The 16,557-nt window shown below is 34.0% G+C and overlaps 2 protein-coding genes and 1 pseudogene across 6 annotated transcripts; all 3 read right to left on the bottom strand.

Annotated features, from left to right (window-relative positions):
- Window positions 1-1,102: 1,102 nt before the first annotated feature.
- Window positions 1,103-13,247, bottom strand: LOC114744997 (uncharacterized). Of its 3 annotated transcripts, none has more exons than XM_028933137.1 (2): window positions 13,184-13,247; window positions 1,103-2,114 (listed from the first exon to the last, which is right to left on the bottom strand). In XM_028933137.1, the coding sequence occupies exon 2, from the start codon at window positions 2,101-2,103 to the stop codon at window positions 1,144-1,146; it is 960 nt and encodes a 319-aa protein (XP_028788970.1). In that variant the 5' UTR covers window positions 2,104-2,114; window positions 13,184-13,247; the 3' UTR covers window positions 1,103-1,143. The 3 variants fall into 3 exon arrangements, with proteins under 3 accessions (XP_028788970.1, XP_028788969.1, XP_028788968.1); XM_028933136.1 differs by lacking the exon at window positions 13,184-13,247 and adding an exon at window positions 12,993-13,069; XM_028933135.1 differs by lacking the exon at window positions 13,184-13,247 and adding an exon at window positions 2,743-2,906.
- On the bottom strand, window positions 6,834-8,713 carry LOC114745012 (putative disease resistance RPP13-like protein 1; annotated as a pseudogene).
- Window positions 11,455-16,539, bottom strand: LOC114744999 (uncharacterized). 3 transcript variants are annotated; one of them, XM_028933140.1, is made up of 2 exons: window positions 16,535-16,539; window positions 11,455-12,450 (listed from the first exon to the last, which is right to left on the bottom strand). In XM_028933140.1, the coding sequence occupies exon 2, from the start codon at window positions 12,396-12,398 to the stop codon at window positions 11,583-11,585; it is 816 nt and encodes a 271-aa protein (XP_028788973.1). In that variant the 5' UTR covers window positions 12,399-12,450; window positions 16,535-16,539; the 3' UTR covers window positions 11,455-11,582. The 3 variants fall into 3 exon arrangements, with proteins under 3 accessions (XP_028788973.1, XP_028788972.1, XP_028788971.1); XM_028933139.1 differs by lacking the exon at window positions 16,535-16,539 and adding an exon at window positions 13,184-13,268 and having other exon boundaries at window positions 11,476-12,553; XM_028933138.1 differs by lacking the exon at window positions 16,535-16,539 and adding an exon at window positions 12,993-13,069 and having other exon boundaries at window positions 11,476-12,553.
- Between the last annotated feature and the right edge of the window lie 18 nt (window positions 16,540-16,557).

The following is a 16,557-nucleotide window of genomic DNA, read 5'->3' as shown; positions in this document are numbered from 1 at the left end:
CATATTATTATTTTTAGAAGATTTTTTGGGGCATGCCAGGATAATATAGGTTTTTTTTAGCAGTCATGGAACCATGCGCATGCCATTGACAGATTTGTTGAAGAGTGCAACTTTCAAGTGAAGTGAGGAAACAAATCAAGCTTTTGAGATGCTTAAATCTACCATAACAGTGACAGAAGTAGACCTATTCTTCCAAATTCTTCTAAAAATTTTGCTGGGACTGATGTGTCTAACATTGGCATTTCGCAAGCACAGTCAGCATGTGGGAAGAAACTAATGGCAATAGCACAGTCAAACAACGGACATTATACTTGCAATGACAAATTTTTGCAATAAAGATTGATCACTTTGGGTTAAAACATATGTTGGAGCATCAATGAGTTATGATCACTACTAATTGCTGCACAAGTTGTAAGAGAACCAGAAAACGTGTTATCGGAAAAAATTATCAGAAAACACAACTAAAACAAAGAATAGTCTTGATGAATAACGCTTCTCACACTCGTGATTCGTTGTGTGAATATGAGAAGTCTATAAATTAATTTGTAAATAGCTATCCCTTTTTTATAAAGAGTTTTTTTTATGCGTACATATATAATGTTCCTTTTAGCGTCTTTTCTATGCTTGTTTCAGCTTAATAATTATTTATGGTTTTGCTTTAAATTAAACTTCTAGTAAATATATGAATCGTTTAATTAGGGTCATTACAAGACGCTGTTGGGTCACAACTGAATTGCATTATATGATTAAAAAAAACAAGAAGGTGCCTATTCTTGAACCTCTCTACATCGCAAGCGCTTGTCCATCTTGATTCAATTAACTAACAAACCTAAACCAGAAGGCTTAGGGAACCATAGGCCTTGCTTGAGATAAACTGAATGGACTGCGAGTATAAAATATAAATATCTATGTACGAAAATAAGCTAATATACTGCACCTGCCCGTGATGCTGACCAATCATAATCTCTGATTGGGTCATGTGCATGTAGCATAGATGATAGAAGTTCTGTTTATATTTAAAATAGAAGCAAAGGGATTGGCATTAGAAAGCAATTAAAGAATACATGGAAACAATGGATTACAAATATAAAGATAAGGATTACACCGTCAAGCCAGTTGCTTGACCTTTCTTGTGACCTCTTATCACCTGTAAAATTCAACATGACCTGCAATCTCTCTACACAACAGCTTTGATGCACTAGCTAACTTTATGCTTTTAGAAATTACCAACCCTGTCAGTTTGTGTTTAGATTGAGGCTTATATGACTTGGCCTCTTCTTCCCTCCCTAATAGCACAGCTTCTCTAGCAGGAATCACATTTTCCCACCAAAATTCACGTAAAACCCTGTGTATCAAGTCCCAATACTCACGCTCCCTGCACACGCGAAATATCGTACTTCCATTTGGCGTCCAGCAATATAAATCAACCCAATCACGATCCATTATTTCCATTTGACCTTGCAACTGAGGCATGTAATAGAAAGGCATGGCAGACCAAGGCAAGGCAGTTTCAGGCTTGCCCTTGTTGTAAGGACACTTGACTTCAAGTATCCCACCCCCAGGGACGCAACCAAGAAGACCATCAGGAGAGGCCCCAAGCCAATCAAACCCCTCTTTTGGATGAACAGCAAAACCCATTGAGCTCACCTCACGACCTGTGATTTGCCTGTACTGATCTATAGCTGCTGCTTCATTCAGCACACCCCAATCCATGGCACCTTTCTTAGAAGATTCCAAGATTTGCGCTTCTGATGCAAATACTTTCTCATTCCACAGCTCAAGACGACGGTTCCCACTCCAAAATCCTAATGCAGTACTGAAGGTGCTTGTAGTCAGCTTGTCCTTACGAAGGGCAAACCACTCTTCTGATCTCTGTGGAACATCAGATTGTGAAAGCTGGGAAGCTAATACCATAGATGAGGGTGGCTGATCCATGGGAGCAGCTGTTGAAGAGATCATAGGCGACGCATATGTGGAAAATTTTCGTAAAACTCCCTTTCCACATGTTCTCCTTTCTAATGGTAATGTAAATGCCTTGCGGAGAACGCTAGGTAATCTAAAGGTGCAGGAATTGCTTGTTGCTGGGACCATCATTTCATTCATTCCAAACTTGCCTGTGAAAAAAATTCCCATTAAGCAAACAAGAATAACTAAAGTGCAAGCAAAGTATCACTAACAGATAATTCTTTACACACTGCATTCAACAAATATAGGAACCAAAGGGAACCAGAATATAGAATTGCATACTAATAAATTACATCGATAGCTAGTCCAGGGAAGTATTATCTGCTCATGTCTCGTTCCAATCCAAAATAAAAGCCAATTTCCAGTACGAAACATTCTTTTTAAAAAAAAAAAAAAAAAAATTTCCATTCATATCAATACAATGCAATGGCAACCAACTTAAATACTCAGCAAATGGTACAACCAGCAATAGCAACTGATTACTATTGACAGAGTTACCATTCTAATTCTAACCAAAAATAAGTAATCAAATTAGATCAATGATGAAATTTCCTTTAGTGTTAGCCAACATAAGCATGGAAAAGGACTAATGGCTATATACCCGAAGTTCCCCTGCACACTGAGAGCTCCACCACACCCTTCTCCCCAGTTGATATCATGCTGTCATGCATCAAGTTCACCCACACCCAACCCCCGAGGAAAAAAAAAATGAAAAAAGCAATTGGAAAGAGGAGTTCAACCTATACTTGTTTTTATTTAGAATTTGATTCTACTCACCGAACAATACGGTCTGCACCATCGAATAGCTCAATTCAAATTTCGGTTTCGAGAGTCACCAAAACGAAGGGAGGAAATGCGATATCCTACTGTAACATCGGCTGTGGAAATAAGAGTGGAAGACTGGCATTATATTGGGCTCATATGAGAATGGAAAATTTGAAGAAATGAAGGCAAAATTATCTGAATAAATGGAGAAATGGAGGAAGAGGGCGATACGGCAAAGAAACAATGGCGTTTCGTTCACTCTTCTGTGGTTTTAAGTTTAAACAAAAGGTTGGACCTTTTTCTCAAAAGAAGGTTGCGGCTTGCAGAATACTATTTTCCTTGCCTGGATAATACTAATACATTGCATTGAATCATTGGTAATGATAAACAGCATAACAGGTCCCGTTCGGAGGAAAGGGAAATGAGTTTCTTTTCCATTGCACTTCCCATCATACAAAAAGACCAAATTACCCTGCAAGTAAGGTACCTCGGAGATGCAGGATGCCACTTTCTGATCTCTTACCAAAGCTTGCGACGGAGCCCTAATGGAAACCGTAATGCGGCGACAATGAAATCATGACTCTCGCATGCATAGCAATTGGATTTTGAGTTTTCACCCCCTCAACTTGGCGCCCAGTGTTAAGATGACCAGACATTTTGGGGCTTTTCACCCAAATATGATAAAAAGTTTTTAAAAAAAATTTACTCTGGTATAATAAGATCAAAAATATTTACTGAGATATTATACTTAAAAATCATTTAGACTGTGATGGGATTTAAATTTATACAAAACTTGTTTAGATCGAAAAAGAGTTCAGTAGGATTCACATCACAAAACAACAAAACTCATTCAAACCGAGAACAAGTTTAGTAAGAACTACCTCACAAAATAAAACTTATTCTTGACCTAAACGAATTCAGTGAAATACACCTTAAAAAAGTGAATCTATTTGTCCTCTGCTTACACTTTTCCCATGCACTGCGTACTTCTACAACGTGACCTTTCCTGTTTATAACGTGACCTTTCCTGTCTATGCAGTTCTGACCTCCATGACTCCAAATTTGTTGAGAAAAATAAGCCATAACATTGTTTTTTATTGGTTCACTATTTTTTGTTTAATTTTAGAGAAATGTGTTCTTTTAATTTCCATATTATTTGTGAACCAATTTTCAATGATGATGCCCGTAAACCAGGTGGATTTTAACCGACGCTTGTGGGTCTGTTGTTTTGGAGTAGAAGTGATCCTTTATTAGTACATTAAGAACAAAATTAAATCACAAAATACTACTTATTATCCTTAATATAAGAGCTAATTGATTAATTTAAATAGATTAAAAAAATAGTTGAGTTAGTTATTTGTAATGAATAGATATTATTTTTGTTAAAATATCTGTGCTAATCAAGTACATTAGTTGGAACTGCTATTATTATAAAAATTATCTTAAAAAAAAGAATAAATACGAAAAACAGAGTAGATTAAGGTCTTATATTTAGAACCAAACTAAAAGTCAAATAAGCTGTTATATTAAAGATAGGAGGTAGTGTTTTGAGATGTTGAGTACATCTTTAGAATTTTTTTTTTTTTTAACACGTGGTCCACTTGTGAAATATTGTTGATGATGCCTATAACAATTTTCACTGAGGCTTTTTTCAAAATTAAAATTGATTAACCACATCTACCAAAAAAAATCGATCTGGTTGAATTTTTTTGGCCAGCAAAACGGTCTAATTGAATTGGCTCATGTCACACGAGAACTCATATTTCTTTTGGGGCCGAAACATAAGAACATATATTTAAATCACGATGCCAATGGAGCTTGTCATCAGAATTTTTAAGGAAATATCATCAGATTTTGATTTACCTTCTAGTCTTCTACTTCAAGATCCTGTTGACATGCAATAACGTTATTAATAAACTTCAGATAAGTACACGCTCCTAGGTTCCCCATTTTTGTTATTTTTGCAATTATTTCCATAATGAACAATCCATTCTTCACCATGATCAATGCCAACTTCCATAGAAGCAAATTAAAAAAATGCTACATATAACAGCAAAGGGAAAAAAAAGGGAAAATTAAGGAGAAGGACCTAAAAAATTAGTATTTATTAAGAGGGATCTTAAAAATTGTAATTAATTTGAAAGATCAAAAATTAAAATATGAATTTACAATTATGAAATTATCTCTGGCCAAATCCTTACATTATTTCCAACACCTATCTACTGTTAGTTATGAATTGGAATATAAATTTATAAAATTGCCACCCATGTAAAATTAAAATTGAATACAGCAATTAACCCAAAAAAAAATAGAGTCTTATTTTTCAGCCATTCATATCAGCAGCTATTAGTCTTTTATTCCAATATGGTTGGACAAATTTTCAGCTTGCACGATTGCCATTTTCTCTTTCATTTTGATGTGGTTAAAAAAATTATTAGTAAAGCTTAGGTTACAAAGGAGTAATGTTTACTTGATTTTCATATTTTGGTTAATAGAAATAACTATATTTTTATTTATCTAAGAAGCTTTGTATAGGTAGTGCGATTGTGTTCATACGTAAGTTGGGATTGAATGAAGCTACAAATATATACTTTTATATTCATCCAAGAAGTCTTTATATGGGATGCTTTTAATCAAATATTAGCAAACCAAGATGCTAAAGAATTAAAATTTAAGTAATTATAACTCCTCATTAACTTAATAAAGAAATTTGAACAATATCATTGCATTACTAAGGAAAGTTGAACCGAATATTATGACATCAACTGATGCTCAAAGGTTATAGGTTTCAAAGATATGTGGTTAATATCAAGTAAATCAAGCAACTAAGAAAACATTAAAAAGTTAAAATTTCACTTTAGCAAAGAATATATCCTATGAACGATGCCAACCATTGAAGCTACCTAGAATCTTGTCTTCTACATTGTCTCCATCACCATAAAACTCAATTTGAACCTAGATATATAATTGCACAAAATACCGTGAGCAAATCAAATAGCTTATCATAATGCAAACTAGAATATCTATGCATATATAGCACAATAATATTGACTTCAGTCAAGAGCTTATGTTATTAATGAACTAAATATCTATCATATCTGCCTGAATTCCATGACACTACCTACCTTATCATTATCATTAGTGGGTATTCATCCAGATTTGCATACAATATATTGTAATAAAATTGGGTGCGAAACATATACATATAAATAGTGTAAGTATATTACTGATGTTTACAGTTCACATATTGAACAGTGGGATAGAGGCCACGAGAAAAAAAAAACATTCAGTACAAACAAACTAAAGGAGGGAAAATAATATTCAGAATACATGTACGGTCCAATAAATAGTTGGTTCCTTTTAATTTGTCTTCTTTGTTCTGGATTTACAAAAAGACAATTGCTATTGATGAAAACTTTGCGTGCATCAAAAAAAGCTCCACAGAGAGAGAGAAATCAATTTCAATTGATAACTAACCGTCAAATTGAGATAGGAGGGTGTTGGAGATAATGTAGGGATTTGATAAGGGATAATTTGGTAATTGTAAAATTTTATTTTAATTTTTGGTCTTTCAAATTAATTACAATTTTTAAGATCCCTCTTAATAATTACTAATTTTTTTAGGTCCTTCTCCTTAGTTTTCCCAAAAAAAAACGTTATTTTGCTCATAAGAAGGGGAAAGAACATAAACTAGAGGCAAGAATTTGGGCTTCTATGGTTTGTCTACCATATGTCAACTTCTTGAAAAGAAAAATGATACTCCTCCGGTCCTTAATATAGGACCTAATTGTAGAGTTAATTTTAGTCCTAAATAGACCTATTTCTTATATCTATCAATTTTTTTCCAAATCACCCATGTTGATGCTCCCTCAATCATAATCAAATATGAGAGGGAGGGAGGATATAATGAAGATGATTAATGTATTTTAGAAAAAACTTGTCATATTACAGTTAACTAACTTACCTAACTTCCGTAATCTAATCAAATGAGTTAAATAAGTTTTATATTAAGGAGTGGAGGAGTACCATCATATCACATAAAGCCTATAAATTCAAAAGCAATCAAATGACAAATACGACTTACATAGCAGCAGGGGAGCAATGACAGCACATAATCAAAACATTACATGCCAATTATAAGTTCATATATGTTAGCTATATTGCTTACCAGGGAAAGCTTTGACTCTTACAAGTTGTCTACCTTGATGAGGGGCTACAAATAGAGGAAAGTCCCTCAAACCTAGCAAATATAGGATCAGATAGGTTCTGTTTCTCCTCTCTCAATTTATCGCAAATCCGAATCCTGAGGGGTCTCATCTCAGATGACTCCATTTGTGGACAACCTCGAAGCTGGACTTCCTTCAAACTCGGCATCAGATTGTGCATTTGCTCAGGTAGAGACTTCAACCTCTCGCAGTAGTTGACTGTCAACAAAGTGAGTTTGGGGGCTGATAATCCTCCCTTGCTAAAAGATGCAAATTTAGGACAATGTCTTATGCTTAAGGATCTGGGTGATGGGAGATTTGGAGGGGGAGCATCTGATTCAGGAACTGTTAGAGCTTCCAGATTCTTACAGCCCCAGATATCTAAAGATTTGAGGTTGTGGAAGAGATCTAATGGCAAGAACTTGAGTGAATCAAAGCTATCAAGTAAGTACATGGATGTGAGTAACTGGTAGCACTGAGGACCATGAACTGGGAATTCTAAATTCCCACAATTCTGAATGTTCAATACCCGCAAATCAGGAGCAGTGGGAAGTGAACAAAGGAGCTGATTGCAGTCTGTGATTTTGAGTAGCTTCAAAGATGGAAGGTTACCAGGTAAATCCCCTGTCAGCTTGGCACAACCCTCTACATGAAGTTCTCGAAGTTGACTGAAGGCTTTGCAGCCAGTGTTGGCTTCAGGACTCCATTTCTCTCATGATGACATGTGCTCAAATTTTAGAATTTCAAGTGCAGGGAAGCTTTTAGTTACAGCAGAATAACGAGTTTCACTGCCAAAAAACTCACAGCCAATGCTGACCAATCCGTCAAATCTACTGATTCGAAGCTCTTTCAATGATGGGAGTTGCCCAAGTGCTGGCAACTTACAGCAATATTTACACCCCTTAAGTTGGAAAGACACCATGTTGAAGAAGGCATTGTTCCCCAACCAATTAGGAAATTCTGTGCCTGGATAGCCGTGGATAACAAGGTCCTTCAAATTTGTGTTTGGTTGTAGGCTGGCCAGTATTTTTTTCTCAAGCTGTGAATCATCAGTATCACCACTCCCCCAACAATCCAAAGATAACTTGTCAAGACAACTCTTTTCCTTCAATTTTGCTTTTTCAGAATCATTGTGGTCAACAATATGTTCTAAGCCATGAATAAGCAATGATCCATGTAAATCATTTAGTTCTCCCAATTCACCAATGACAGATTCGCATTGATCTCCTTGAAAGAAGTCACTCAACTTTTGGAGGTGTCTTAACTTGCTCATGTGCAATGGCATCCATTTCAAACAAGTGCCAGTAATATCTAAGTAACGCAAGTTAACAAGATCATGCAATCTTTTGGGCAGTTCCCTGAGACTATAGCATCCAATTAACTTCAGTGTTTGTAAGTTGTACAAGCTGCAGAACGTCTTCCAGTTTCTGTTCTGCCTCTATTCTATCAAAAAACTTCATAGGAGCGGATTCAAGTGTTTTTACCTTGTTCGCATTGGATTTTGCATCAGTGTAAATCTCATCCAGTAGATCATCAGCATCAAACGCGACATCTTTAAGCTCATCGAGCCACTCCTTCACAGCTGAATTTCTCACTTGCTTCTCTTCCGCATCGTTAAGTACGGCATTAACAGACAACAATGTTATCTTCAACCTTTTCAGCAACTTGAAGGAGCTATTATTCCTGAAGGAGTCAGCTATTTCAGAAGAAGCTATCCTTTCAAGCAGAACGTTGAAAATGGCGCTCATGAAAGGTCCGCCGATAAGTTCTAGAGCCATGGATAAAGGAAGTGGAAGGTGAAATGTGGAAGAATAATGAGAGCCTAACAAGAAGCATATAAGAGAACTGGATCATCATTCATCAATATGAAGCTGTGCGCCTTTGACCGCTGTTGTGTTAATTTGTATAGCTGTATGCCATCAACATGCATAGCACATACCTTCGCGTTTACTGCCTGCGGTCGATGGTCTGACTTCTATTTTAATCTTGATCCTGATTTATTTTATTTTTTGTATTTATTTATTTATTTTAAAATAGTTCTTGTAATAATGGTAGTTTTAGCCAATACTCTTAATTAGTAAGGATATTTTAAGAAAGATAATACGTATTTATTACAAATAACTAATTTAACTAATTTCTTTAATCTACTCAAATTAGTCAACTAGCTCTTATATTAAGGACGGGATATAATCTTATACTATTATATCCTTAATATGAAAATTTAGTTGACTAATTTAAGAAAATTTAAAAAGTTCATTAAGTTAGTTCTTTATAATAATTAGGTATTATCTTTTCTAAAATACCCTTGTTAATAATATATTAGCTAAAACTACCATTTAATTGAACTTTTAACATATGCAACTAGTATAAAAACTACCATTTGATTGAACTTTTAACATGTACAACTAGTATAAGGACTACCATTTAATTGAACTTTTAATATGTGTAACTAGTATACGGATTACTATAAAAAAAATAAATAAATATAAGCGACAAAAAATATTAGAGTCTTATATTTAGGATTAAATCGAAAGTTAAACTCTTATATTAAAAACGAGAGGTAATATATTGTATTGCAATTTGCATGGTAATTTAACCACTTTACACGTAACTAAGAAATTTAGTTAAAATGAGATAATTTTATTACATTTATAAATAATTTGAATGTCATTGGTTTCAAAATTACTTTTCATCCCTATTTCCATTTTGTCCATGTTATTGATGAGTACTATCATAAATCAACGTATTTAGGGGAGGGGGGGGGGGATAATTAATGCCTGCAAGTCGGCAGCAACGTGGAAGCTTCTAAAGAAAACGAAAACTAGTAATACACTCCCTAATATCTAATTCATGTATATTAAGAAAATTAAATAACTTATTTGTAAAAGCATTTATGCTGATTTTATATCTCTCCCGTCAATTATTTACTTTAGAAAATTATTATCATAAATATAGGAGTCAAAGGATATTGATGTCTTTTTACGACATTGAAAAGATATTGAAATCTTTTTTTATTTTGGGTAAAAAAAAAAGATATTGAAATCTTAAACATATATCTAAAATAACTTCTATATTTATTGTATTAAAAAAATCTCGTACATAAAGTATTAAAGACTAAAGGAGTATATAAAAAACTAGTAGAATAACACCATGCCTTAATTATATTTTATACTAAATGTAAGATAAATCTCCTTTATCTCTCCTAGTTGAAAATATAATAATAATCTTATTCATCCCTCATTTGTTATTTGTTCTCAAATCGCTCTTATAGTTAATTTTTTATACAATGCATATGCCATATTGATAATATTTTGGAAATATTATTTTGGAGGTACTTACATTTTGTTTCCAATTTTTATTTTGGTACCTATGTATTTTTTTCTCTTAATTAAATTTTTAATGTCGCTATATTATCATCGCTAATCCTTGTATAAAGACTAAAAATACTAATAAAACAAAATGATAAGAGTTAATGCTACTAAAAAAGTAAAATTAAATGATTTATTTTATTTAAAAAACATGTACCAAATTAAAAATTAAGAGAAAATTTTCATCATCAATGATTAAAAGATATAGTATTCCTCCCATCCTAAATATAGGAAATTTTGTGATATAATTTACACTACAAAATAAATCCTATATTTAAATCTAGAGGAGTAATATCTTAGGCTTTGTTTGGTTCAATAGAGGGGACAGGAGAGGAGGTTAATTAAGGGGAGGGAAAAAGAGGAGATGGGAGGTCATGAGTATTAGTTGGTTGGAGGAGAACGGAGTAAATGGGAGGTTTCTTGTTTGGTTCAAGAGAAAAGAAGAGGGGAGCTAATTATAAGTTAATAAATACATCTTTATCTCTTTATTTAGACTTCTTTATTATTTTGTTACAATATTTATATCATAATTATTATTTTCTAGTTTATAAATATATGGAAATAAAAACATTTACTTTGAAACATAACAAATAGATTATAAATAATCATAAATCAAAACAAATATCAATCAAAGAAGTATATTATAATCTTTAGCATATTATATAAATTATAAATAAATTTATCCAACAAGCTATCTCATTGTACAAGAGTTTTCTTTATGCGTGTATATATAATGTTTCTTTTTCCGTCTTTTCTATGCTTATTTTAGCTTGATAATCATTTATGGTTTTGCTTTAAATTAAACTTCTAGTAAATATATGGATCGTTTAATTAGGGTCATCACAATACGCTTATGGTTCACAACTGAATTGCATTATATGATTTCAAAAAGCAAGAAGGTGCCTACTCTTGAACCTCTCTACATCGCAAGCGCTTGTCCATCTTGATTCAATTAACTAACAAACCCAAACCAGAAGGCTCAGGGAACCATAGGCCTTGTTTGAGATAAACTGGATGGACTGCGAGTATAAAATATAAATATCTATGTACGAAAATAAGCTAATATACTGCACTTGCCCGTGATGCTGACCAATCAAAATCTCTGATTGGGTCATGTGCATGTAGCATAGATGGCAGAAGTTCTGTTTATATTTAAAATAGAAGCAAAGGGATTGGAATTAAAAGGCAATTAAAGAATACATGGAAACAATGGATTACAAATGTAAAGATAAGGATTACACCATCAAGCCATTTGCTTGACCTTTCTTGTGACCTCTTGTCAGCTGTAAAATTCAACATGACCTGCAATCTCTCTACACAACAGCTTTGATGCACTAGCTAACTTTATGCTTTTAGAAATTACTAACCCTCTCAGTTTGTGTTTAGATTGAGGCTCATATGACTTGGCCTCTTCTTCCCTCCCTAATAGCACAGCTTCTCTAGCAGGAATCACATTTTCCCACCAAAATTCACGTAAAACCCCGTATATCAAGTTCCAATACTCACGGTCCCTGCACACGCGAAATATCACACTTCCATTTGGCGTCCAGCAATATAAATCAACCCAATCACGATCCAATATTTCCATTTGACCTTGCACCTGAGGCATGTAATAGAAAGGCATGGCAGACCAAGGCAAGGCAGTTTCAGGCTTGCCCTTGTTGTAAGGACACTTGACTTCAAGTATCCCACCTCCAGGGATGCAACCAAGAAGACCATCCGGGGAGGCCCCAAGCCAATCAAACCGCTCTTTTGGATGAACAGCAAAACCCATTGAGCTCACCTCACGACCTGTGATTTGCCTGTACTGATCTATAGCTGCTGCTTCATTCAGCACACCCCAATCCATGGCACCTTTCTTAGAAGATTCCAAGATTTGCGCTTCTGATGCAAATACTTTCTCATTCCACAGATCAAGACGACGGTTCCCACTCCAAAATCCTAATGCAGTACTGAAGGTGCTTGTAGTCAGCCTGTCCTTACGAAGGGCAAACCACTCTTCTGATCTCTGTGGAACATCAGACTGTGAAAGCTGGGAAGCTAATACCATAGATGATGGTGGCCGATGCATGGGAGCAGCTGTTGAAGAGATCATAGGCGACGCATATGTGGAAAATTTTCGTAAAGCTCCTTTTGCACATGTTCTCCTTTCTAATGGTAATGTAAATGCCTTGTGGAGAACGCTAGGTAATCTAAAGGTGCAGGAATTGCTTGTTGCCGGGACCATCATTTCATTCATTCCAAACTTGGCTGTGAAAAAATTCCCATTAAGCAAACAAGAATAACTGAAGAGCAAGCAAAGTATCATTAACAGATAATTCTTTACACACTGCAGTCAACAAATATAGGAACCAAAGGGAACCAAAAAATAGAATTGCAAACTAATAAATTACATCGACAGCTAGTCCAGGGAAGTATTATCTGCTTATGTCTCGTTCCAATCCAAAGTAAAAGCCAGTTTACAGTACGATAAAATTAATTTTTTTTAACTTCCATTCACATCGATACAATGCATTGCCAACCAACTTAAATGTTCAGCAAATGATACAACCAGCAATAGCAACCGATTACTATTGACAGAGTGACCATTCTAATTCTAACCAAACACAAGTAATCAAATTAGATCAAGGATAAAATTTCTTTTAGTGTTAGCCAACGTAAGCATGAAAAAGGACTAATGGCTATATACCCGAAGTTCACCCCTACACTGAGAGCTCCACTATAGCTTCCTGCCCAGTTAATATACGCCGTCATGCATCAAGTCCACCTACACCCCACCCCCCCCCCCCAACCAAAAAAAAAAGAAACAAATGAAAAAAAAAATTGGAAAGAGGAGTTCAACCTATACTTGTTTTTAATTTAGAATTTGATTCTACTCACCCAACAATACGGTCTGCACATCAAATAGCTCGATTCAAATTTCGGTTTCGAGAGTCACCAAAAGGAAAGGAGGAAATGCGATATCCTGCTGCCACATTGGATGTGGAGATAAGAGCGGAAGAATCGCATTATATTGGGCTCAGATGAACGAATAGACAGGAGTGAGAAAGGTAAATTTGAAGAAATGAAGGCAAAATTATCTGAAACCCTAAATGGAGGAAGAGTGCGATACGGCAAAGAAACAACGGCGTTTTCGTTCACTCTTCCGTGGTTTTAAGTTTAAACGCAAGGTTGGACCTTTTCCTTAAAGAAGGCTGCGGCTTGCAGGATATTTTTTCCCTACCTGCATAATAACACATTGCATTGAGAATCAATGATATTGATAATTGACAAACAGCATAACAGGTCCCGTTCGGAGGAAGGGGAAATGAGTTTTTTTTCCACTGCTCTTCCCACTGGGAAAGCCATACAAAAAGACCAAATTACCCTGCAAATAAAGTACCTTGGAGATGCAGGTTGCCATTTTCTGATCTCAACCAAAACTTGCGACGGAGCCCTAATCGGAAGCGTAATGCGGCGACAGTGAAATCATGACTCTCGCATACAGAGCACTTCGATTTTGACCTTGTCGACTTGGCGCCCCAGCGCTTGGATTACTGCCAGACTTTTTTGCCTTTGAATATTTTGTGACTTAATTTGGTACTCTCCTGTATTTTTATTATAAGTTTTAAATAATTAATTACAATTAATTCAAAATAACAAATAGGTTATAAATATTTTTATTTTAAATATATCCTTATAATAAATATAAAAGATAAAAGATAATGTGTAAGAAATTGTGATAAGAGAAAATAATTAAAGATAACATTAAAATGTATTAAATATTAAGACAAATCTAAATTGAAACTTATAAAATAGACTATACACATTTCTAATTTTGAAGGTTATAGATGGAACTGGAGGGTGTACTAACTACTAAGCATAATACTCCCTTCCTTCATTGTTACAAAAAACAACTACTAAAATCACATTGTTGAAAATATTTGCTTAATTGATTTAAAACAATAAATGTATAAGATAGATACATATTTTTTTAATTATAGCCTTATTTGTAAAGAGAGTACGAGAGATAATAGATGTAAAAATAATAGGAAAAATTGGGGATAAATACCCCATTGAGAAATAAATTGACAAATGGGGCCTAGAAAGATCAGTTGCACATACGGAAGATTGGTTGCACACCATGAAAAATCAGTTGCATGTAGAGGGAAAATCAATTGCACACACATGAAAGATCAGTTGCACAAAAACAGAAGATCACTTGCACCCAACAAAAGTTCATTTGCACAAAATCCTTAGGTCCCATTTGCCAATAGATTTTTCAATGGGGTATTTATCCCCAATTTTTCCAAAATAATAAGCGAATTATATTTACTGTGGGGAAGAGTGAAAATACTGGTTTAAAATTTCAGACAAAGAGGATTTGTATCTTGTATTTAGGGATATTACTATAAGAGGGATTATTTCTCATAAAAAGGAACGGAAATACTTCAATCTACTTTATTTTTATTATTTATCTATTTTGTCTATTGTAAGAAGCAATGTTTTAAGAACCGGACCGGACCGGACGGTCGAACCGGTTGAACCGTGACCCGGACTCGTTAACGGCTCGGTTTGGACTAAAAAACCGTTCATATAGTTGAGCCGGATGAACCGGAGTTGAGCCGTTATTAAGCCGGAAGCCGGAGTTGGACGGGAACCGGAACGGTTTTTAGAAAACCGGACGGTTTTTTAGCCTGACTGAAAAATACTAAAAATTTAAAAAAAATAGAAGAAAATAAAAAAATTGATCCCCTTAAGTATCCTAATATATTTTTAGACTATTTATAACCATAGAGTATTATTTCATTGAAAATTTCATATATTGTGGTGTTAAAATCGTAAGTCGCTAGTCTTTTTGTTTTGATATTTGGTCTATCGTTTAAAAAAATATTTTGATTTGAATGAATTGATAATTTGTAATATCATTAAATATTTTAAACATACATAAATTTAAATATAAGGTTTTAGTCCATTTTCAATGATTTCATTATAATTTTAGATTATTTAAATGAATTTCTAAATTATTTAATAATTTGATATTTTTCATATATACTAATTATATGTATATAATATTGTTTTAAATTAATTATTGCATCACCGGTCTGACCAAACGGTCCGACCGATCCGACCGATTGAACCATGACCCGTTGATCTTTCCGGCTCAACTTCCGGTCCGGCTTTTAAAACATTGGTAAGAAGTTTTCACAAAAAAAAAATTTAATACATATACTCCTCCGGTCCTTATTATAAGACCCAATTTGACTTTTTATTTGGTCCTAATTATAAGATCCAATCCATTTTGTTTCTTATATTTATGCATTTTTTTTCAAGATAATCCTTCTAATAATGATAGTTTTAGCCAATATACTTAATTAGCAAGGATATTTTAGGAATGACAACACTTATTTATTATAAATAACCAACTTATTACTTACTTCCTTAATCTCCTCAAATAAGTCAATTGGGTCTTTTTAAGGACGGAGGAGTAACTAATAAGAATCTTTTAAGAAAGATAACGTCTCTTTATTATAAATAACTAGTTTAACTAATTTTTTTTAATTTTTTATTTAACTTATAGTCAAAAGTGTTTTTTTTAATTTCCATATTATTTGTGAACCAATTTTCATTGATGGTGTCCATAAACTAGGTGGATGTTAACCGAAGTCTGCCCGTCTGCTGTTTTGGAGTAAAATGGATCCTTTTTTAATACAAAATTAAATCACTTTTATGAAATATTATTGACGATACCTATAAGTCTATAACAATTTTCATTGAGGTTTTTTCCAGAATTAAAATTGATTAATCACATCTACCGAAAAAATCGATCTGCTTGATTTTTTTGGCCAGCAAAACGGTCAAATTGAATTGGCTCAGGCCCAAGAACTCATATTTCTTTGGGGCCAAAACACAAGAACATTTTAAATCACGATGACAATGGAGCCTGTCATCAAAATTTCTTTAAAAAATATCATGAAATTTTAATTTACATTCTACTTCAATATCCTGTTGACATGCAATAACGTTATTAACGGAATTCAGATAATTGTTGGCAGGGGGGGGGGAACTTCAGATAATTATGCGCTCCTAAGTTCCCCATTTTTGTTATTTTTGCAATTATTTCCATAAAGAACAATCCATTCTTCACCATAATTAATGCCAACTTCCGTAGAAGCAAATAAAAATTGCTACATATAACCAACAAAAAAAAAACGTCATTTTGCTCATCAGAAGGAAAAAAAAAACATAAACCAAAGGCATTTCACTCCTTACAA

This window comes from Neltuma alba, unplaced genomic scaffold (assembly GCF_004799145.2).
Source record: "Neltuma alba isolate B1F8T4 unplaced genomic scaffold, ASM479914v2 tig00004508_pilon, whole genome shotgun sequence".
In the NCBI taxonomy this organism is placed as follows: domain Eukaryota; kingdom Viridiplantae; phylum Streptophyta; class Magnoliopsida; order Fabales; family Fabaceae; genus Neltuma; species Neltuma alba.
The sequence above is the reverse complement of the archived record's forward strand: the minus strand, read 5'-3'. Positions and strand labels throughout refer to the sequence as shown.